Raw genomic sequence first — 21,369 nt, 5'->3', positions numbered from 1 at the left:
GATATTTTGATGATATTTGATTTGATTTTTATTGTTCTTGTTTGATTTCGTCTTTATTGTTCTAATTATTGCCTCTTTTTGTTTACTGTTTTTAATAAATGATGATCTTGATTTTAATAAATTTTTTGATCAAGTAAAATTTCTATTCCCCTTTTTTTAACAGTTAGTCATCAACCAAGAAGTTGAGGAACATTTTAAAAATGTTTGATCATACTCATTTTGAAGCTCTGGGTCATCTCTCTCTTCTTCCCTTGTCCTCTCCACAGTCATCAAGATCTTTTGGCGGTCGTGAAGAGTTACCACCGATCTTCCACTTCCATTGACCCCCGAAAGTTTTATAAGTGTAATTTTTCAAAAGTTACAAATTTAAATTTCCTAAATGACTTGATCGAGATTCGAACCCCGATCCATACGAGTGGCAGCCCGGGTTGCTAACCATTAGATCAACATTGACATAAAGTCTAAGGGAAAGCGTGGTCCTGTTGGTGAGTACACCAAACAATGTAACGAAAGACGAAGTAAAGCTATGGTAATATCGCTAGCGACGCTACCATTGGTATCGATTTCGGAACCGATCATAAAACACTTAGGTTATATGCCTGAATTAAGATTTTTTCAGCGGTGGTTTAATCTAACTGCTATAAGACCACATCAATTTCTTTATAGTTTATATGTAACTAATAATTTTTCCAATTCCACTCACAGCACCACTCATAGTATTTTTTATTAACAGATTATTAGTCAATTAGTTATAAAGAATTAATTATGAAAGAGAATAAAGGGAAACAGAATTTTCCAAACGTTTAAACAAATTTAACTTTAACGTTTAAAAAAATTACCGAAGGATATTACCGAAGGAATCTTGTTAAAAGAATAAAATATTGAAATGTTCGCATATGGTTTTGAAAAGTAGACATTTATTCGTCTATTCGTATCGATTCTATAATTCCCTGTGACACTTTTGTTTGGGGCGGAAAATTTATTAAATTTATGTGCACCATTCGAAGCGATCGCAAGTTTAATTTGCTATACCAAATAAAATTTCGGCTATAGCAGATATTTTCAAACACATGAGAATATACATAATTGCCATTAACTTGTTTGGTACTACCAAAAGACAATAATTAATTTAGGATTCCATAAATACAAATATAGAGAAATCAAGTCGTGAAATGGGAATGTCTGGAGAATTTTCTGCTTGCGTAGGTCGACGACCAAAAAAAGCAGAAATGTTTTATGATAAGGTGAATTTCCCGGAATTTCCAACTATATATAGGTATATAATTGACGCAGACTCTCCTTCTTTGTCACCTTGTTTTTCAGGATGTGAGAAGCGCATTTTCCAGCAGGTGCTGTGAAACTCAGTCCATTCTTACACCATATACGGAATTGTGGGATTCATTCGATAAACCAAATTTTTAAAATTACATTGGAACTATTAGCTCCCAAGATTGACGGGTTTTGGGTTGAGCTTTTGTTCCCTCTAAATGTTGGAACCAGTGATTGATGGATGCTCGTTCTCTCTCTCTCTAACATCCAATGTATTAAAGTCGATGAGTGGTGAATAAAATGAGAGCGATGGAATATGTACAGGGTCAGGTGTTGATGTGTACAGAGTATACGTGTGAGGTACCTGAGATGGACAGGAAGAATTAGAAACGATACATGAAGGGCATGATAGGGAAAGTTACCTTATAAGCAAGGAAGCTTATCGGGTGACACACACATGAACTGGATATATGAAACAAGTATCTGGGACCTGGGAAAGAGATATGAAAATGTAGACTTAAGTAACAATACATTAAGCTCAAGAATAATTACCGCATGTACATAGACGATATCACGTCAATTAGCCTTAAAGAAAGGAAAGAACACAGGCTGAAATCTGTTCAGGCTAAAGATACAAATATGGAATTAGATTCATGAATGGGAAACAATTGTACAAAGGGCGTACCTTGATGAAAGATGAAACACACACAATAAAATCGTATTTCACGATCAAAGAGACTCTAGACAGAGCTTAATAAATCAAAGACTGACTGTCACGACATGAGCCAAAATAGCAGGCGACATTAACTGAAAGGGAAAGAATGACAGGCAGGGAAGACGTATGCGTAGTTGCCAGATGTAAAACAAATTATTGCGATTTCGCGGAAACATCCTCCCCCGAGGCCGGAACGGCCGAGCTGGTTTCAAGCAAGCAAAGTTCTGTGATCCCGCGGCGAAATATTCCGGACGGAAGTTGGACATCTACTGCTCTCACGCAGCCGTCGGGACCCGGAAACGTTTGAACGACATGACCGATGCTCCAGACACCTCTTCCGAAACCTTTGTTGATCTCCAACACGACGTCTCCGACTTCCAGATTTGGGCGACGAATTTTCCACTTCTTTCTCGCAGCCAAGGATTGCAGATAGACGGTCTTCCAGATATCCCAGAAGAGGTCGAGAGAGCGCTGAAGATACCGATAGTGATCTCGTGGCTGAGCATCATCATACAGTCCGGCGGGTGGATAAGCGGTAGGAGCTCGATTCAGAAAATCATTGGGCGTCAATGGCCGGAAGTCGGAAGGATCTGAGCTGGCGTAGGTCAATGGCCGGGTATTCAATAGACCGGCTACTTCGTAGAGCAGAGTACGTAAAAGATCTTCCGTTGGATGACGAAACGCACCTTTCTCCTGTTCTAGGGAATTGTAGAGTGCTCTCTTCGTAGATTTGACTAACGACTCGTGAGCTCCACCGAAATGCGGAGTCCGTGGAGGTTGAAATGTCCATTTGATGCGAGAGGCTTGCATGAATTTTGTCAACTCCTCAATTTTCTCCGTGAGCGGATGACGGTCCGGGAGAGACGGCGAGTGTAGCTGATTATAAAGTAGGCTTGCCCGACCGGCACGTCCGCCTAGACGGAGTAGGCCGTCTTCACCTAAGATTGGTGCGAGTGCAAGAAGGGATGAGGTAGAATAAAGCGGCTTCTTCATCCGGGGTCGATGTAATTCTTCTGAAAATGACTCTTCTTGGCACTGTCGCACGGGACTCGGGAACCTTTCATCCAATTCACACAACTGCGGAATATCACAGGGGGTGATCGGGATCTTCGACCAATCTGGTTTCTCCTTCACGAGCGCAATCGCTCTCTGGTCGTCGGGAGATAGACAGCCTTGCTTGTATTCCGTTCCGAACGCCTCCGTGTCGCAGAAGCGACGCATCTCGGAAGTTAACAGATCCAATTGTGTCCGTCCAGAAATAATAAAACTACGAACGGCCAGAGCACGAGCATCTCTGTCTGTAACGCCTCGAATAATCCATCCGAGACGAGTTCTGGACGCGATTGGCTCGTAATCTTCACCTTCTCTTGATTCACGGGCAGCAAGTAGATGAAGATGGTCCGTCCCGATGAGGACGTCAACCTCGCCTCCGACTTCTCCTACCGGCAGATCTAGTAGATGTGGCCACCGCATCTTCTCTTTACTCCAGTCGGTCGTCGGAGCTGGGCTGGCAACCTTCTGCATGGTAGACCCCTCGAGTGTGACGATCTCGCCGGATTCGGCGCGTACATGGAAGTGGATCAACTCGGATGGATAACTGGTCACCACGCCTCCGGCGCCCTCAACGGTCAGCACTTGCGGAGAGCCTCGAATCTGGAGCGCCGTAGCGAATGCGCTACGCACTAAAGTAGTGTCACTTCCCTCGTCGGCGAAGATATTGGCAAAGCACCAACTTCCATCGTTTCCTTGAACCTGCAATCGCAGCATCCCAAGCGCCACTCGTTGATTTCTCTCCGCTCGAGCTGTAGATGGATGGACGGTTTTGACGGGCAATTCCTCTGGGCCGTGCAGCAACGGGTGATGGATAAAACGACAGTCGGCGTATTTGCATGGCTGGCCAGTAGGACATTCACGAACAGAATGTTTGCAACTAAAACAATTAAAACAGAGTCGTCTTCTCATACAGAAATATATCTTCTCGCCAATGGGAAGCGCCTTGAAGTCCTCGCAGTCTGCTAGCCGATGACTCTTCTCGCATTTAAAGCAAAAGGGTTTGCTAGATTGCGTGCTGGAACCACCTTCGTGCGTTTTTGTAGACGCTTGATGAGTTCTTGTTCGACGGGTGAAACCTTCGTTCACGGGAGCCGATGAGTTTGCTTGACTGGCAGCAATACTGTACGCATTTTGGTATGCCGATGCCCTCGAACAGAGCCAGGTCCCAAAATCGTTCAGACTCCTCTTCTCCAGGCGGCCGTGACGCTCTTCGTTCCACACGAGTCGGTCTTGAAGGTTCAGTTTCAGACAGATCTTCTCGATCACGTCGGCTGTGGACGTCTCTCCAATCCGGTTAAGATCGAACAGGTGGGAACGGACCTTTTCGGCGAATCTTTTAAACGCTCCAGCTTCTTCTTTCAGCTCCAGCCGGTCGAGAGCTTGAAGATGTGCGGCTCTCATGACGTCGCGTCGTCCATAAGTCTCCTTCAGACGCACCAACGCTTGAATATATGCCGTCTCGCCGCCACCTAAACCGTACACGACGTCGAGGCATTCTTCTTTCAGGTATCGCTTCAAGAGGGCCAATTTCTCCCCAGGCGATTTGGGCGTATCGTGAACCAGAGCACGAAAGAGGTCGATCCATTCGAACCACTCTAAAGATCTCCCGTGGTAAGATGCGAGTTCCGCCGAGACAGCAGAACGAGCAGAAAGATTGTTGGAGATGGGAGGTAGCAGGCCGGCGCTGTACTGGTCAATCCAATCGTCGGGTGTTTCTTGATTGTTGTTGTTGTTGTTCAGATTGCTGATGTTGTTGATGTTCAGATTGCTGATGTTGTTGATGCGCCGTTGCCGTGCGAGCCATTCGTTGGCCAAGGGATTTGCATCTGGTAATTGTTGGCTGACGGAAGAGTGTTGGTCTGGTTCTGCTGGTCGGCCGCTTAGCTGTCTTAGGGCCGCTTGTGCTGCTTCACATTCTTCCCAGACTCGATTCGCTTGTTCCCGGGCATCGTCACACCTCCTCTGGGCGATTGCTATCTCTTCCAGGCGAGCTTGCTCGCGGCGTCGAATCTCCGACGGCGAGACGGCAGGAGCCGCTGGAACATTGCCACCAACCACGGACGCGGCTTCTCCTTCCCTGCTGGCCAAGTAGGACTGGGCACATTCGGTGGTCTCGCCGACACGAGTGACATATGTAAGATGCAGGTTATCTTGACGCTCCGCCTCCTCGTCGTCTTCCACTGATGTCAACTCTGTCTGCAGATGGGAGGCTCGGAGTAGAAGTTCATCGAAGTGTCGAATAAGGCCCAATATAGCCCCTCTGGAGCCCCTAGACTGAACTAGAGTCTCAATACGCCTCCCCGTCGAGGTGATTTGTTGACGGAGTGTCCTCCTCTTAGTTCTTGCTGCCTTGATCCATGCTGCCGTCCGACTGGTCTGGTTCTGCTGCCAATCAGCTGTAAGCGTGGCCTCTTCCTCATCTTCTTCCCCTGGTGCTGGTCGACTGACTTGCTCGGTCATACTCATGAGGGAAGCTCACGAGTGACTTGAAGAAGAGCAGGCTGTAAAGAGCTAAGCAGCCGTAAGATGATACAGCGACAGCGTTGGCAAGATGGACGACCGGAATTGAAGATGACTAAGCCAACAAGAGTTGTTGACTAGATGAACAGCTGACAGCAGAGAACGACTGGACTTGAAGATGACTAGGCCAACAAAGGGTTGTTGACTAGATGAACTGGACGTGTCGACTTGAACGACCGGAAGGTGACTGGAAACACAAGATGACTAGGCCAACAAAGAGTTGTTGACTAGATGAACAGCTGACAGCATCACAGCAGGGAGCGACTGGACTTGAAGATGACTAGGCCAACAAGAGTTGTTGACTAGATGAACTGGACGTGTCGACTTGAACGACCGGAAAGTGACTGGAAACAAGATTGCTGTCTCCGGTTCGAAGGACCAAATGTTCCCTCTAAATGTTGGAACCAGTGATTGATGGATGCTCGTTCTCTCTCTCTCTAACATCCAATGTATTAAAGTCGATGAGTGGTGAATAAAATGAGAGCGATGGAATATGTACAGGGTCAGGTGTTGATGTGTACAGAGTATACGTGTGAGGTACCTGAGATGGACAGGAAGAATTAGAAACGATACATGAAGGGCATGATAGGGAAAGTTACCTTATAAGCAAGGAAGCTTATCGGGTGACACACACATGAACTGGATATATGAAACAAGTATCTGGGACCTGGGAAAGAGATATGAAAATGTAGACTTAAGTAACAATACATTAAGCTCAAGAATAATTACCGCATGTACATAGACGATATCACGTCAATTAGCCTTAAAGAAAGGAAAGAACACAGGCTGAAATCTGTTCAGGCTAAAGATACAAATATGGAATTAGATTCATGAATGGGAAACAATTGTACAAAGGGCGTACCTTGATGAAAGATGAAACACACACAATAAAATCGTATTTCACGATCAAAGAGACTCTAGACAGAGCTTAATAAATCAAAGACTGACTGTCACGACATGAGCCAAAATAGCAGGCGACATTAACTGAAAGGGAAAGAATGACAGGCAGGGAAGACGTATGCGTAGTTGCCAGATGTAAAACAAATTATTGCGATTTCGCGGAAACAGCTTTATAAAATCAGATCTCGTTTTTTTTAACTTGGTGTCATGAAGGGACACTAGCTCTTGCAAAAAGTTTCCTATAAAACGTGCCGTTTATGACAGATTCTTTCACAGACAAGTTGAGTCGGCTTTAGCAGCAGTAAAGCTTTATTCATCTTCAAAGCTCGCTCGACTTCATTGTTTTTCAAAGCTACTGAAAATGACGAGTAAAATTGCCATTTATTGTCTTGTTCTTGCAGCCTTGATTGGCTTGGGATCGGCAGCTCCGCAGCGTAAGCATAAAATAGTCATCGTAAAAAGTTAAAGAGATATTAACAACGTTTTATTATTTGTTCTCAATTTTTTTTTTTTTTTAAATTACATACAAATTTTAGGAGATGTTACAAGACCGGAGTACGGTTATAAACATAAACGTACCCTGGTTTTCGAGGGTCAGGACAATGGTGGATTGACGAATTACAGAGACCACTCCCCATCGGATGGAGACAAATGATCGATAGAGTACAAGGCTCTGGACCATATTCGACGAGATTCAGTTGGTACTCACCAGACAAAAGAGCTCCTGCTCGCGGTGAAGCAATAGGATATGGGCAGCTCTCGACAATTGCCTGCTTCGACTGAAATTTGACAAAAATTCGACCAAAAAATTCAAAATGTATTTTTTATAACTGATCATCGAAAATGCATATGATTCAACTGTCAACATTAAAAGGCGGAAATATACGTATTCTGGCAAAATATTTGAATTTTGGATTATCTACTAATTAATTTTACAATTTATATAATTTTCTATAAAACGTATCGTTTATGAAAAATGCTTTAACAGACCAAGCAAGTTGAGTCGGCTTTATAGCAGCTTCATGAATCTTCAAAGCTCGATCGACTTAATTGTTTTTCAATAACGCTTTACGAAAAATGAATTGTAAAATAATCATTATTGAGCTTCTTCTTGTGGCAATAAACTGAATATCAAATCGGATATCTTAGCAATTCAATTAGCAATTTCTTTGCTTGTTATATGATTTATAGCTTGATAGCATTTTCATACATAATATGATTTGATTTAAGCGGAGTTGAATTTCATAGAAAGTTATATATTTTTTTTTAACCCGGATGGAGACGATCGTATATTTTACTTTATAAGGAGATGTCTAAACAAAATTCACAAACTAGTTTAAGGAATAAAAATCAATATCAAGAAAAAAGTATACGGCGCATTTAGCGCTATAATAGTCGAATGGAAAATCCAGGTTTTCCCACTCGCCGTGATGACCAATATGTATACGTCGTTTGAACTGCTCAAATATGCTAAAAAGGTAACTTAGCTTTCTCATTGACGCAGTCACTCCGTATTTGTCACGTTGTTGATCAAGAATTAATTATACTTTCCAGGAGTGACGTAATAGTATACTAAAAACCTTTCCAAGGTATAAAGACACCTATTTAAAAAATCTTTCGAAAACTTCTTAATCAGTCCACGTTGAAGCGACTGACACTGTTGAAGCTCATTTCTAAAGACTGGCTCAGACATTTTATCAAGCTGCTGAAAATGACGTGTAAAATTGCAATTTATTGTCTTATTCTTCTTGTAGCCTTGATTGGCTTGGTATGGGCAGCACCACGTAAGTCAAATTAATAAGATGTGTTATACCAGCATAGTTTATATTCTATTTGTGCTTAAGCCTATGTTATTGCACTGGTATACTTATTCTGAAAATTCTCAGTCAATCACGCAGATAACGGAGGTGAGTGTGGCTATAAAGTTACGTGTGTAGAGACAACGTTTCGTGATGGATCGTCAAAGTCAAAGTGGTCGATTTCTGGCGAAGAAATAAGACTGCCTTCCGGATGGAGGAATATTGGGTCAGCTGTCAGCCCGGTCCCCAGCTTGGATGGAGAATTTTCCCACGAATATGTTTGGTTCCAACTGGATCAATCGGCTCCTGCTCGTGGCGATGGAGGAGGAAGACTGTGCTGATTAAAGCAATTAAAATATTGTGAATTTTATTCTGTGAATATTTAAAGCTGCCATGCATTGTACATGACTCAGATGTCAACATTAAAAGTGTGACATAAAATGCTTCGAATTTTAGATCTAGCCTGTACCTACTTACTTATAAATAATCTAAACACTAGTTTTACTTGAAATGAAAAACAAAATGTAATAAGATAAAATTTAGAATTTTTATTATGTAGAATTTATCCATCTCCACATCACTCTCCTGCTGAACCAATTTTAAAAATTATTTTTCACATGAATTTAAATCGTTTCTTCAGCCCCAAAAATAATAAAAATATACATGCATTTATAGTAAATCACGTTCTAGCATATGAAAAAAAAACGTATTAAAAGGAAATCAGGGATTTAAAACGTTTGCATGTGCAAGGATTTGAACCGTTGACAGTCTGACACAGGTAAATTTCATGTCGGGCAATTACCTGAACGTTTACCCTTCAAATTATTTTTTGTTGTTAAAAATATTACTAATTATCAGAAAAATAAAACGGATCACCAGACAACGTGCACACTGTCGTCCCCACATGACATGGGCGCATACACACCCGACAAGCCGCAGACGTCTACTCACAGTAGTGCAATGTAACAGAGTTACCCTGTGAGGTGCGTTGTGCCCAACAATCCGGACGCTCCTACCACTACCCCATGAGCGTCACCAAAGGATTACGTTTTTGAAAAGTAGACATTTAATTCGTCCATTCATAAAATCTTGGATTCGAATTCCCTGTGATATTTGATAACACAATAAAAATAGTGCTGCATACATGGAGTTTTTTTTTTCAATCATTCAATCTGCTTGCAAGCACTTAATACTACATCAAATATTTTATTTTATAAATATTCATTTCGGAACAAGCCTCTGTGGCGCAATTGGCTAGCGCGTTCGGCTGTTAACCGGAAGGCTGGTGGTTCGAGCCCACCCAGGGGCTTCTACTTTTTGCAATGTTTTCCGAAATATTTCCTTGAATTGGTTTACGGAAGAATAATTTTAAGTGTTATACCAACTCGTCTCCACACTCTTCATATCTTCTGTACTATACGTTTTCCGTAGACTGCATAGTTGTATTAGTGTATACTTTGAAAATTTTAATGAATTTGTTTGCGGGTTTGTTTGGAGGCTTTCTGATAAAAGTGAAGGGCGGACCTAAGAGGCTGATTTTTCGCAATCAGCCTTTACTGGGTTTGACCTATTACCTTTACTACTATTTCGTACAAGTAGTTTGTTTGTATTCTTATTTCGCACTTGAATAAGTGCTATGCCAAACGAGTATGAGGTGAGCGCCTCTTAAAGGCTAACTCAGTCCCTATATAAACGCTTAAGTACGTCCACCAAGATGTTGTACAAATTTATTTTTCGACTCGCAGTATAATAGTTTACAGTTTCGTGCCACATCGTGCGTCAGACTCTAGCGAACTCTCCTCTGAGTTGAAAGCAACGTTGATTTGGCCACCATTGGCGTTATTCAGTTCCTCTTCACTCGTTTTGGGTTTTGTTTCATCCGGCAGTTTTGTTTGAGCTGTTTAGAAATAAGAATATTATAATACTGAAATATCAATAGTTAATTTTTGTCATTATTTGTCTTGGTTGAAATCATAAACAGCCATCGCTCCAGATTAATAAACGGGGCCTCAACACAGACGGACACAAGGAAGGCCAGGCCGAAAACAGTGACGGTGATGCCGAAAAACGTTGTCAACTGATCGAGGAACGTGTAATAGATCATCTTACGACTCAGAGAATAAAACACGTTCAGGTAGTCGTAGTGGATGAGGTAGACGCAGTACGTCAATCGACTCAACGGCAGGAAACCTCGCCAAGACAGGAATCGATTAACAAATCCTATCATGAATTTTGATCAAGACCAATACAGATTAAAAATACCACTTAAAATTTGTGTGTTCTTTTTAGCGGTTTCTCACCTCCGTAGCCATGGATACAGGCGACAATAATCCAGCTCAGAACCAGGGCCCAAGCAGTTCTGTGAAGGGGTCCATACGTCATTTTGACGGTCCAGTTGATGGTTGGAACCAGCTCTTCGTTCACGTACGGAGTTAATCCGTAAATGATGGAAGCGGCGATGACAGCTGACAGCGTCCAGAATAAGGCTACTATCCACTAAATCAAATCAAATTAAATTTTTATTGCCATCCATATAGGCTTCATAATTATTGCGCTGAATTACAAAATAAATCATTAAAAATCTGCTGTACCGGAGATATGCGCAATTTAGATTGTTTGACACGATGGAGGAACCAGCCAGTCCAGATGCCGATCAGGTAAGGCGGGGCTCGGGTCCACGGTTTAAAGTAGTAATTATCCATGTAATCTGAGGTGAATTTCATCATTTCTTGCCTGCACAAAATTTAATTATTAATTATGCAAATTTATGCAAATTCAATTTTTTTAAAAAATCTTATTATTACATTCGAGTTGCCATTAGAGATGGTGGGAGATTGTACAGGGCATAGACCGCAAAATTAGCGGCCACAGTGGCTAGCGTGAATGCGGATAATAAAATGATTCCGGACTTTTTCCATCGCCACAACGGGTAAATGATGAGCGGTGCAACGAGGAATAATTGCATGTCGACTGCTAAATACCAAGTCTCCCCCATACACTAAAATAATTGAAATGAATTAACTGTATAATAATATGAGCGCAATGGTATTTCAATCAACGTATTTTTGATTTACCTGGGAGTTTATATCGTTTGGAAAGAGATTGTTGACTGATTATAAGAAATAGAATTAAAGAATTATTCTATCCGATATAAAATTCGCAAGTTTGACTACTTACTGTAAAGGAATTGCTTCCACCAGGTAACTCGACATCCATCGGATGCCATGACGACATTGTACCAGTTGGGACCCGTGCCAAGGTAAATCATCAGAGTGGCGATGTAACCCAAAATCACGGCGTAAACCGGAGTCAACCTGTGTCAAATTTCAATGGCGATTTTATCGTTTAAAATGTATTTAATTAAATCGGAATGATTATACCTCAAGTATCGATGGAGGTAGAAAAGTGCGACGTTGAATTTGCCTCCGCTGCGATCCAGTTCCCGGAGCAGAAGATAAGAAACGAGCAGGCCACTCATCAGGAAAAAGGTGTCGACCGATACTGTGGCGTTAACAATAGTTTCCATCTCCCAGCTCATAGCATCCTGCGATAATTTAGTTCTCATTATAAATTTTAAATGACAAACAAGCGATCGAATTATATACCTGCGCCAGCATATTGGGATTCATAACATTCCCTATGGCACTTTTAAGCCAAGTGTGTCCCAAGACCACCCAGCAGGTGGATAAGAATCTTATTCCGTGGAGACAAGATAAATTATCCGAACCGGAGCTCGACGATTTGAGCGATAAAATCTTCCGGCCGTTGCTCAGAGCCGAGAAGCAATGCAGGACACTCACGGCCTTGTTGCCTGTCACGGCAACGCCGCGGTACGTCCGCCAAGAATCGTGCAAAGTGGCCATCAAAACCGCCAATCCAATGACACTCAACGTGACTCTATATGCAAAATAATTCAGAAATTAATCGAAGAATTAATTTTTTTTTAATGTTTTTCTATACATGACAGCGATGTCGGGACCGTCGAATTTAATAGGTGAATTGTCCTCGGTGTAGCAATAATTCTCATCGGCGATGGTGACGATCGACTGGTTCCCGATGACGTAATTCCCAATGATCTCAGCCACCGACTGGCCAAGATCGGAAGCGCTGCAGGACGACGGAATGCAGAGACTCAAACTGGGCAGGATAAACGCCATAGCGTCCGAGCCTGACAGTTTAGGCTCCACTCGATTTCGACTATGATTCGACGACCCCAACAGCTGATTGAAAACTTCAAATGTAGATGATGTGACGTTTCGTTCGTTCAGCTGGTCGTTTGCAAGGATTTCCGATCCTGTAACGGGTTCCAGTTTGAAGAAGATGGTGCAATACCGGCCCCTGTATCGGTTGGACTCTGCACGGACTGCCAGACACTCGTCGAACAAACCCTCGGCGTGATAATTGCCAGCTCCGAATATTCCGGCGGGAAACTGAGCGGATGACTCCAGCACTTTTAAAAATTCAAATTATTTCAATTCCGTGTTATTTTATATCATTTCCATTTTGTAAAATAGAAATATGAAAACACTTACTTTGCAGAGCCCAGTTGCTCCTGTTGAGCGTGAGACTTTCGACGTAGAACAAACTGTCTTCGATGCACTGCTGGCTGATGTTGAATCCATCCGAAGTGGCCATCGGGAGCAAAGAAGTTTTCAATTTGCCGAGCAGTTCGATGAGTTGTTCTCTGATGTCTGAGCTAGTACCTGCTGGAATGACGTTTTCACCTTCCGATTCTCTCGTAATCAAATCCGACCACGATTGCTGCTGCATCCGCTGACGGGCTAGTTGCTGGACGCCCAGCAACATTTGTCCATTGCACATGATTAATGTCAGGGATAACAGAAATGCACTAAAGAAAAAGTACTGGGAACTACAATAGTTCATCATTTTAGCGGAATGGTTTTGTGCGCAGCAGTAGCTGGACTGCCCTCTTCCAGTTGGCCAGCTGAATTGTGCTAAATATGAGATGCGGCTACCGTTTTTATATACGGTCCAGGCTGTTGGAGATGGGCGGATATTGAATAGGTCAACGAAATGAGAGGACAATATAAGACGCGCTGTACAGATACTTTTGAGATTTCCGTGTGAGAAAGAATGCGGTTATCTGCTTTCCATATTTCCCCCTCCTCTGCTGTCTTAGGGTTCTTCTTGTGTTAATATTAACTTAGGCTGCTGCTCCTGTTGATATAGTACTTGACTGTGTAAGACTTTGTACGCGCGACCTAGTTGTAGGATATTAGCGACTTCAAGCGTTATGTAATAACAGAAACTTGTGTTTATCAATTTTGGGATATTGTGTTTGCCCAGTCACTTCCGCTGAAAATTGAAGCGTCCATCACCATTAGAGTTTCGTCATCAACATGTACAGAGGCTTATCTTTCTATATACATAGGCTTATGGCTACTTGTTGAAGAGGATTTTTTGGGGCGGAGATGGACGTGACTAGAGTTATTAGGTGTATGTATACCCAACAAGTAGTATCGACAATTATATAGGGTGGGGGGGCGAGGTGCTGGGCATGACTCGGCAGAATGTTATCATCTTAAAACTATTTGCCATGTATATTTAGACGAGTCCCTAGTTCATCGTTATCGTCTTAAATATCAGTGTCGTGTACCCACGCACTGATATGGAACTGACAATAATTTTCTGCGGTGCTTTTCTGCATGGGTCCTTTATCTCTAATTCCAGTTAGCGTACATCGGTAGCAAAACTAACAGAGTGATATTGTGGATTTATTTATAGCATATTAATAAGTTGATGAATTGTGGATTATTAGCGTGTATTCAAATAACACCTATTACAAAAATAACAAAAGAAACAGAAATCCGGCAACGGCAACGGCCACGGGCAGACGGACAACGAAAAAAAAAGACAAGTGTCGTTTTGTTGATTAACTGTTTTTCCACTTAAGGGTTCTGGTTAATCAACTAAGTTAGTTCAATCATATTTTATCTGTGTGACGGTGTCTACTTATAGTCTACTTATTCATCAAGTGATCGTTGTCTTCTACTACAAATAGACGGATATTGATTCCAACTTTATGTTTTGGCAAGTGCATCAATAACCTACCAAATAATAGAAGTTATATAAGATAATATCGAACATTAAAAGCTAAATAAATTATTTTTTTAGAAATCGAGTTTTGATCCATGCGTGAATCAATTCGCCAATAAACGCCAGAGTGGATAATGACACAAAAATGGCATAGGAATAAAACGCTCCTTGGAGGCTGTCCAAAGAGAAGGCTACCATTTTTTTCTTCGACGTTTTGGGGTTCCAGGTGACGGCCTTTTTAGCGAATCTGGACCGGTGGTATTCGACCAGACCGGCTTCGATGACTCTTTGAATTTCCCGGTCAAAGTAAAGCTTCAACGGCGACTCTTTCTGCAGGCCCAGAGCGGCCCTCATCGAGAAAACGCACTCGCTCATCAGGTGGACTCGAGGTCCATCCTGGGTCATCGGGTACTGGGTGGCCACCACGTAGCGCAGGTTGTCCAGGTTGGCATCCACCGCCCAGTCGCCGGAATCCATCAGCGAGAACATGTAAGTCAAATTGTCGTTGGTGACGACTTGGCTGCCCAGTTGCCTCTGCAGCGCATTGTCCGATTTCATCAGGATCTCCTTCATCAACGGGTCGTAGATGATTTTTTTGATGGGACTGGCCACCAGCTGCTCGATCGTGTTGATCGGCGCAGGGGTGAACGGAAATGTCATGAAAGAAATCAATCCCGATCGGTAGCCGGTCGAGAGAATCAGAGCGCCGAACAGCCACCAAACGAGAAAAATCCGATTGGCCATCGATCGAATTTCCTGGGCTTGTTGGAGTCCGAACAAATGGCCCCAGACGGTCAAGAAACATAAAACTGGATCGTGATAATAAGCGTCGACCACCGACGACTCGATCGACCATTTGGCTACCAGACGCAGCGTCAAAATGACGAAGAAGATGGACAAGATGGTGGCGATCCACACTTGGTTGGAGAACGGATAATACAAGGCCTTCCATTTTGGATAAGGGCGAGTGGCCGGCACCGAGAAACACTCTTCGGAAATCTTGTAATACGAGCTGAATCCGATGATGGATAGACGGGTGTAGTCAATGTAGAGATTGCCCAGCGCCACGTCGGCCTCTTTCTTCATCAGCGCTCCCAAAAGGCCCGTAGCCGTTAGGTTCTCACCTTCTCCGGAGACGGAGCCCCACATCTCGTTGGGCGACACGGGGAAATAGTCGAAGGTGAAGTTCAAATCGCTGGCCAGAACTTCCATGAGCGAAGGCTCGATGCCGTAGATCGACTGGTTGCTGATGAACACAACCGGCGGGAAATTCAAAGTGGCTACTATTAAATTACGGCCCATCAGATTTCTATTAGTTTCAAATCCCAACTCTTTCCTGCTGACATTCGATTTGCGCAAGAGTTTGACGCGATTGATTTCGTTGTTGGTCATCCAGTGACGAATTTCTCTGAGACCTTTGTGACGTTCCCGAAGGATCAGGACGATGATTTCGCTCTTCATCTTTTTCAACCAGAGATCGGCCCAATTGGACGCCATCTCGGCTACGATAACTATTTGAGAGGCGTAGATGCAGTCCGTCAGCTGATGGTGAATCCGCCCTAGTTCCTCCGGATGACGACTGAAAATGATGACGTTACTGCAAGCGATGGCTCCCAAGTTATTCCATTTGCTTTTGCTCCTTGCGCATTCTTGTAAAACATTTTGATGACTCGAAAGTAAAATGATTGGATTCGAGTAGCTAAGTTGGAATAATTCCTCCGACAGGTCCTCCAACTCTTCGTCCCAGGAGAGTTGGTCAAAAATTAAAACGATACTCGGACAGACGGGATTTTTCAGCGTTAGGATCAAATTGAACAGTTGATTTCCTTCCAACGGAGAAGAAGGATTTGCAAACAAGGCTAGCACCAGAATGGTGAGACTCACGTAATGAATAGTTTTAGCCATCGCAACTCTTCTGTTTCGCCACGACTAAAAGAGTGTGCAGCTGCATCGCTTACTGCCGGCTTTTAAAAGGCTATTTTTTCCAATTAATCGATATCCAATTATTCTACTTAATGACCACTATTACAGTCTCCAAGTCATTAGAACTCGCATATAGATAGGAAAAGCGAAAAGGTTTCATTGCGAGCGTCAATCAAGTTAATGTACTTGTACTCCGCCTAGAAAATACCAATTTAGATTCTTTATTTATTTCACTTTCATTGGCTTTGGTAGTTGACAGTGCCACACCCGTGAAACCTAAACTCAATTTCTACTTCTTTTGTGAGCCAGTTTACTGTCAATCAAAGTGTTCGTCAAGCGAAGAGTCGTCATGCTTGAATAACTGTACAGGTACAGGGCATTAACGCCACTCCCACCGCCCTGCGGTTCTGCAATCCAAAACTTAATTGAAAAACGCGCCTAATTGAGCTCACCAAAATGGGAATCCCCCCAACACCATCTAGCGAAGAAGGAAACAAACACACAATGCTGCCATCTAGCATCAATAACGAAAAAAACAAGAGGGTAAATTTGCATTTTGCAAGGCTGTCAGAATCAGTATTTTCAATAATGTAGGTCGTTGGCTGATCGTTCAAGCGTTAAAAAAAATGTAGAAAAGTTCAACTTCTAATTTGCATTTTGCCATTTTGGAATGCAAATGTGTAATGAAAATGTGAGAGAACAGCATCGTTAATCTAAAACCTGGCAATGTCGGGTCAGACGACCAAAATATCGTCAAAGAACTGAAAGAAGATGGCGGGAGGTGGGCAATATCATGTATCATATCAGACCATTGCAAGTCCGCAATACGGTGATGTTAAACTATTCTGGGTAAAGATTACATTGCAATATGTTCGCTGTGTAATGCTTGAATATTTTAATTCCTAAAGTACGTAATCATTTTCATAACTAGTCAAAGTTGAAGTTACCTTCGAAATCAGTGTAGAGGGCTGGAGGCCTGGTAACTCAATCGCTTTGATATTCGTGTACGTTTTTTTACAAGCAAACTGGTTATATACCTAGATCCCTGTGCCAAAGCATATTTCTTTAATTTCATGTTCAAAGGGCTATATGATGTATACCAACAATCCCAAATGCCACAAATAGTGCATTGCCCACCAAACCGGAGATGATTTTGTTTGACTCAGCAAACTTTGGGTTTACGAAGTTAAACAAAGAAATGAAAGTGAACTTTTAATTTTCTAGTTGCGTTGCATATTTCTAATCTGTGATTCTATAACAGTTTGAAATTAGGTTCCGAGAGTGATTGCCACTGACCCACTGTTCATCTCAAGTTCAACAGCAGCTGCCAAATGTTCCTGGGATAACGAGCGCCTGTTTAGTGTAACTGATTCGACAATTACTTGCTTGGCCGTTTGCTTCGCATCAGAGTGGTCCTAGTTCGCCCACCGTTAATCCGGTTGAACAAATCGAGCCGCAACCGGGAAAGTCTGGTGGTTATTCCATGGAAATTAGTGGGTGCAAATTATGACTATTGGGACTTAAATTAAACGGTAATTTTTGTTCTATTTTGTTACTACTTTGAAAATAGACTTGGAATTGGAATTCCGTGAAGTGCTGCCAAGTTTGGATCGTGGACCAAATCATTCATCGGGCTGAAGAAAATCTTATTTCTCTTGGATGCGCAACAGCTCACATGTCTCATCCAGGAGCAACTTGCTTATTGGTCCCCACTGGAATCAATCCCATTGGAATGGGAATCCAGCAAAGAAAACCATCAACCGAATTTTCCAGTGTCGTACCAAATTAGATCGGTGCCCATCTTCGACATCGGGAGCCGCTGCTTCAGTCAATCTACTAGACAGCTTCAACCCTTTCTTTCAATCGGCAAGCGGTAAAAGATTAATTTTTTCTATATTGTGATTAAGTTGTGAATTTATTTGTTATTTTTTTTTAATGATGGTAAGAGCACGCTGCCGTAATTGATTTGTTCTTACGGTAAATAATCAATCTGGCTTCCCCTGATGTGTTTATTTAACTTTTTATTTTTAATGATGCAGTGTCATAGTGTTAGACTGTTAGTAGTTGTGCGAGTAAGAGTCAGTTAGATCATGTTAGGTTATTATTGGGTACTGTTAGTTAGTTAGATTATACAGAAATGTTACAGGATAAGGGTGCTTCAGTCAAAATGTCATTCCCGTTTAAGTAATTGACTGAGATCTAGCTCAGCGTTACGTAAAGTCGGAATACGTTAAAATTTATTGCATGACTAATTGATTTTTGTTCATGCAAAAGTTAACTGAAATTTTGGTGCACGTCTTGGGTCGTGAACTGTATGCGGAAATTCATGAGTCCATACTTTTATGATTTATAGTAATATAGTCAACATTAAAAATAAAGTTATGTAAGACGCGAGTTATGTTAGACGCGTATGGCGTAGTGGTGAGAGCGTCTGGATTGATCATGAACGGAAAGCCCCCTACTCATTTGGTCTGATAGGGTGACAACTGCGGCTTGTCGGGTGTATGCGCCCATGTCACGGGGTCGTCTAGATTAGTACATCTGATCGATTTCGAAATTTTTTTTATTAAAATGGAGCTGTTTTTTATTTTTTAAGAATAATTAACCACGATAATAATTTGGTAAAATTTAGCACCAAATCTGTTTTGGTAGTTGGTGGTTCCATTCCTGACATGAACAAAATCTTTTAAAAATCCAAATTTCATTTTTATAACTTTTTTTTATTGCTGGAACGTTGAATATCGCGTATTATTTCCAAATTGATTATTTCTTGGCTTAAGAATTATTAAAATTCATATGAAAAATAATTGAAAAGTCGAAGCCCAGCAGGAGAGTGTTGGGGAGATGGGTTATATGGAGGAAAACTTACTATTTGAAATTTTTTTTTTGTGAAACTGCAAAATAAAATTTTTTTTAAACAAAATTTTGTTTAAGATTGAATTGTTTTTGTAAGCAAACATACAGTGCATTATGTTTTTTTTTTCTTTATCTAAATCGTTCAGTTGCTAAGCTTACTAGAATAGTACCAAAGCAACACAAAAATTGAATGATTATTAGCACCAAAAGTTGAAATGAAATAAGAACAAGTTCAGTACTGGTAAATTATATTTTTTCCATTTGTTTTCTTCCCCAGCATGGCATATAATTTGTCCGAAGAAACCTTATGGATGTGCAAAGGATTTAGCTATCGTTGTTCACGGTTCTTGTCACTTGTAGAGGTTGAGTAATTGTTGTAGTAGAAAAGATGAGTGCACTATTAGATGTTCATGATTCCCTTTTTATTTCAGTTGGACAACCCGATGACAAGGATAGTTGCTGCTTGGGGGAGTTGCTGTTAATTTCTTTCTCAGAATTTTACTTGGTGCATCTGTCTGAAATGGTAAGTTAATTAATTATTTAATTTTGTGTTTCCTTTATGCTAACCTATCGTATTGTTAGCAATCACTGAATCAGCATAGTTTATTGTTCTATAGCATTTAAGTTCTATAAGATAAGCAGTTGTCATTAGATGTATATGACCGAGTGGTCAACGCGTCGAGAATTTGAGAATTAGCGGCTCCGGAGGAGGCCTCAACGAGGACGAATTGGGTCACTCGGGCGAATCCATGGCTCGATTCTCTGATTTTGTTGAATTAAAACCCTTTAAATTAAAACGAACAAACACATACGTAGTTTTTGCTTTATCTGGTGGGATTTTTTATTTTCTTAAAATTCAATGTGAAAGGTTAGTAGGTTACACAAAACCTATCCGCTATGATGGGTTCAAATACTAGCTGACTTCAGACTTTTTAATATTTCCAATTCGCTTTAAATTAATTTTTGAACAAAATCTGGCCTTTTACCTCTAAAAATGCCTAACATTTTCTTTTTTCTAGTTTAAATTATGATTTGGAACCCAAAAATTCGATGCATAATGGCGAATAATTTTGTAGTGAACGATTAAGTTAATTATTGGGATTCATTTCAGTGCAATGATCTATTAAACAAACAATATCACTAAACACAATTGATGGGAAAAGAGAAACTGTTAAACCCTTGAAAACCTCATTAATAATCGCCAAAATGTTTAAACTAGGCAAAAGTTTTACATAGTCTATTTCGCGATTATTTCTATTGTCAGACTTCAGACGAACGTAAAATAACAAAATTACATACAGGACTGGTCATAAAACTGATTTGTTGTTTCAGGTGAATAATAACTGTAAAAAGAAGAATACGGGTCAGAAACAGTGTTGAAGTAAAATGTTTGATTTGTCATAGAAGTTGGATAGAAAGGAGGAGAGTATTCCCAGTTGTTCCAGTAGTAGGAGGAATAGTTGTATTGTTGCGGTTGGTGATCCGGCTGGAATCCATCAGAGTAATTGAAGTTTGATTGAAGACTAACGACCTCGTCTGGAGAGCTGGGAACAATCCATTCCGATTGAAGTGGTGATATCGAAGATGGCTCGGATGTCGAGTAGTTGATTGTTTCTGCGGATGGAACTGCCGAATGATCCGAATAGAATCCAGGAGTCGGAAGGACTTGAGATGAGACGTAAGTATCTGAAAATATAGAACACATTAGTAAATAAAAAACTTCAGAAATTTTCTTTATCTTTATCCAAAGGGACTAACCTTGTCGACTTTGACGAGAAACGTATGGCGGTGATCGACGATGTTGGCGATTTGTTTCGCGAGTTGAGGTCGGGACTCGTGAAGATCCAAGTTGGCGGGCTCGTCGACGGCGATTCTGAAACCACCACTGATGCAATCAAGAAAGAAATTAATTTGAGGTAATTGATTTAAAAAGTAAAAATCAAAATGCCATACCATAATCGATTTCTCAGAGACGCCAATCAACTGGGCGATGCGTCGGCGATCTTCTCGATTTGGAAACGGATCTCTGTTGAACTCTGCGTCGAGTAGCTCCAGCTGGACCTCGTCGTAAAAGTGGCGCTGACGACCGGATGCTGAAGAAGACTTCGTGGTGGAAACAACGGGATAATAATCTGAAAGTAAAAATTAACATTAAAATATTTCCTTCGTAAATAAGTGATTTGAGTGAAGAAAGAAAGTAAATTACCGTAACTATCCATAGTTAAAGAGTCAACGATACAAATTAAGCACTCAATTAATTAAACTAATGTGCACAAC

General features: G+C 41.5%; 3 protein-coding genes, 5 long non-coding RNA genes and 1 other non-coding gene across 9 annotated transcripts; 4 read left to right on the top strand and 5 right to left on the bottom strand.

Moving 5' to 3' along the window:
* Window positions 1–1,479: 1,479 nt before the first annotated feature.
* On the bottom strand, window positions 1,480–2,772 carry LOC124348338. Its single transcript, XR_006919947.1, has 4 exons — window positions 1,955–2,772; window positions 1,822–1,894; window positions 1,692–1,759; window positions 1,480–1,633 (listed from the first exon to the last, which is right to left on the bottom strand). It is a non-coding gene; the product is annotated as an uncharacterized LOC124348338 (long non-coding RNA).
* Window positions 2,773–2,898: 126 nt separating this feature from the next.
* On the bottom strand, window positions 2,899–5,497 carry LOC124348777. Its single transcript, XM_046799052.1, has 2 exons — window positions 3,029–5,497; window positions 2,899–2,922 (listed from the first exon to the last, which is right to left on the bottom strand). The coding sequence occupies exons 1-2, from the start codon at window positions 5,495–5,497 to the stop codon at window positions 2,899–2,901; spliced, it is 2,493 nt and encodes an 830-aa protein (XP_046655008.1).
* A 327-nt stretch (window positions 5,498–5,824) lies between these two features.
* Window positions 5,825–6,604, bottom strand: LOC124348337. The gene is made up of 4 exons (XR_006919946.1): window positions 6,420–6,604; window positions 6,287–6,359; window positions 6,157–6,224; window positions 5,825–6,098 (listed from the first exon to the last, which is right to left on the bottom strand). It is a non-coding gene; the product is annotated as an uncharacterized LOC124348337 (long non-coding RNA).
* A 1,547-nt stretch (window positions 6,605–8,151) lies between these two features.
* Window positions 8,152–9,355, top strand: LOC124348335. The gene is made up of 3 exons (XR_006919945.1): window positions 8,152–8,241; window positions 8,344–9,034; window positions 9,115–9,355. It is a non-coding gene; the product is annotated as an uncharacterized LOC124348335 (long non-coding RNA).
* Window positions 9,356–9,491: 136 nt separating this feature from the next.
* Window positions 9,492–9,565, top strand: Trnan-guu. The gene has a single exon. It is a non-coding gene; the product is annotated as a tRNA-Asn (tRNA).
* A 419-nt stretch (window positions 9,566–9,984) lies between these two features.
* On the bottom strand, window positions 9,985–13,236 carry LOC124351103 (nose resistant to fluoxetine protein 6-like). Its single transcript, XM_046801868.1, has 11 exons — window positions 12,789–13,236; window positions 12,217–12,706; window positions 11,862–12,153; window positions 11,637–11,800; window positions 11,434–11,570; window positions 11,331–11,365; window positions 11,061–11,254; window positions 10,848–10,989; window positions 10,557–10,752; window positions 10,213–10,476; window positions 9,985–10,153 (listed from the first exon to the last, which is right to left on the bottom strand). Exons 1-11 carry the CDS (start codon window positions 13,141–13,143, stop codon window positions 10,011–10,013), a joined length of 2,412 nt encoding a protein of 803 aa, XP_046657824.1. The 5' UTR covers window positions 13,144–13,236; the 3' UTR covers window positions 9,985–10,010.
* Window positions 13,237–14,379: 1,143 nt separating this feature from the next.
* On the bottom strand, window positions 14,380–16,218 carry LOC124348776 (ionotropic receptor 21a-like). The gene has a single exon (XM_046799051.1). It carries the CDS (start codon window positions 16,216–16,218, stop codon window positions 14,380–14,382), a length of 1,839 nt encoding a protein of 612 aa, XP_046655007.1.
* A 639-nt stretch (window positions 16,219–16,857) lies between these two features.
* Window positions 16,858–18,104, top strand: LOC124348367. The gene is made up of 3 exons (XR_006919954.1): window positions 16,858–17,440; window positions 17,509–17,729; window positions 17,807–18,104. It is a non-coding gene; the product is annotated as an uncharacterized LOC124348367 (long non-coding RNA).
* A 1,272-nt stretch (window positions 18,105–19,376) lies between these two features.
* On the top strand, window positions 19,377–21,335 carry LOC124351143. Its single transcript, XR_006921398.1, has 5 exons — window positions 19,377–19,454; window positions 19,524–19,615; window positions 20,425–20,770; window positions 20,843–21,008; window positions 21,063–21,335. It is a non-coding gene; the product is annotated as an uncharacterized LOC124351143 (long non-coding RNA).
* Window positions 21,336–21,369: the final 34 nt, after the last annotated feature.

This window comes from Daphnia pulicaria, chromosome 7 (genome assembly GCF_021234035.1).
Source record: "Daphnia pulicaria isolate SC F1-1A chromosome 7, SC_F0-13Bv2, whole genome shotgun sequence".
Classification (NCBI taxonomy): domain Eukaryota; kingdom Metazoa; phylum Arthropoda; class Branchiopoda; order Diplostraca; family Daphniidae; genus Daphnia; species Daphnia pulicaria.
The sequence above is the reverse complement of the archived record's forward strand: the minus strand, read 5'-3'. Positions and strand labels throughout refer to the sequence as shown.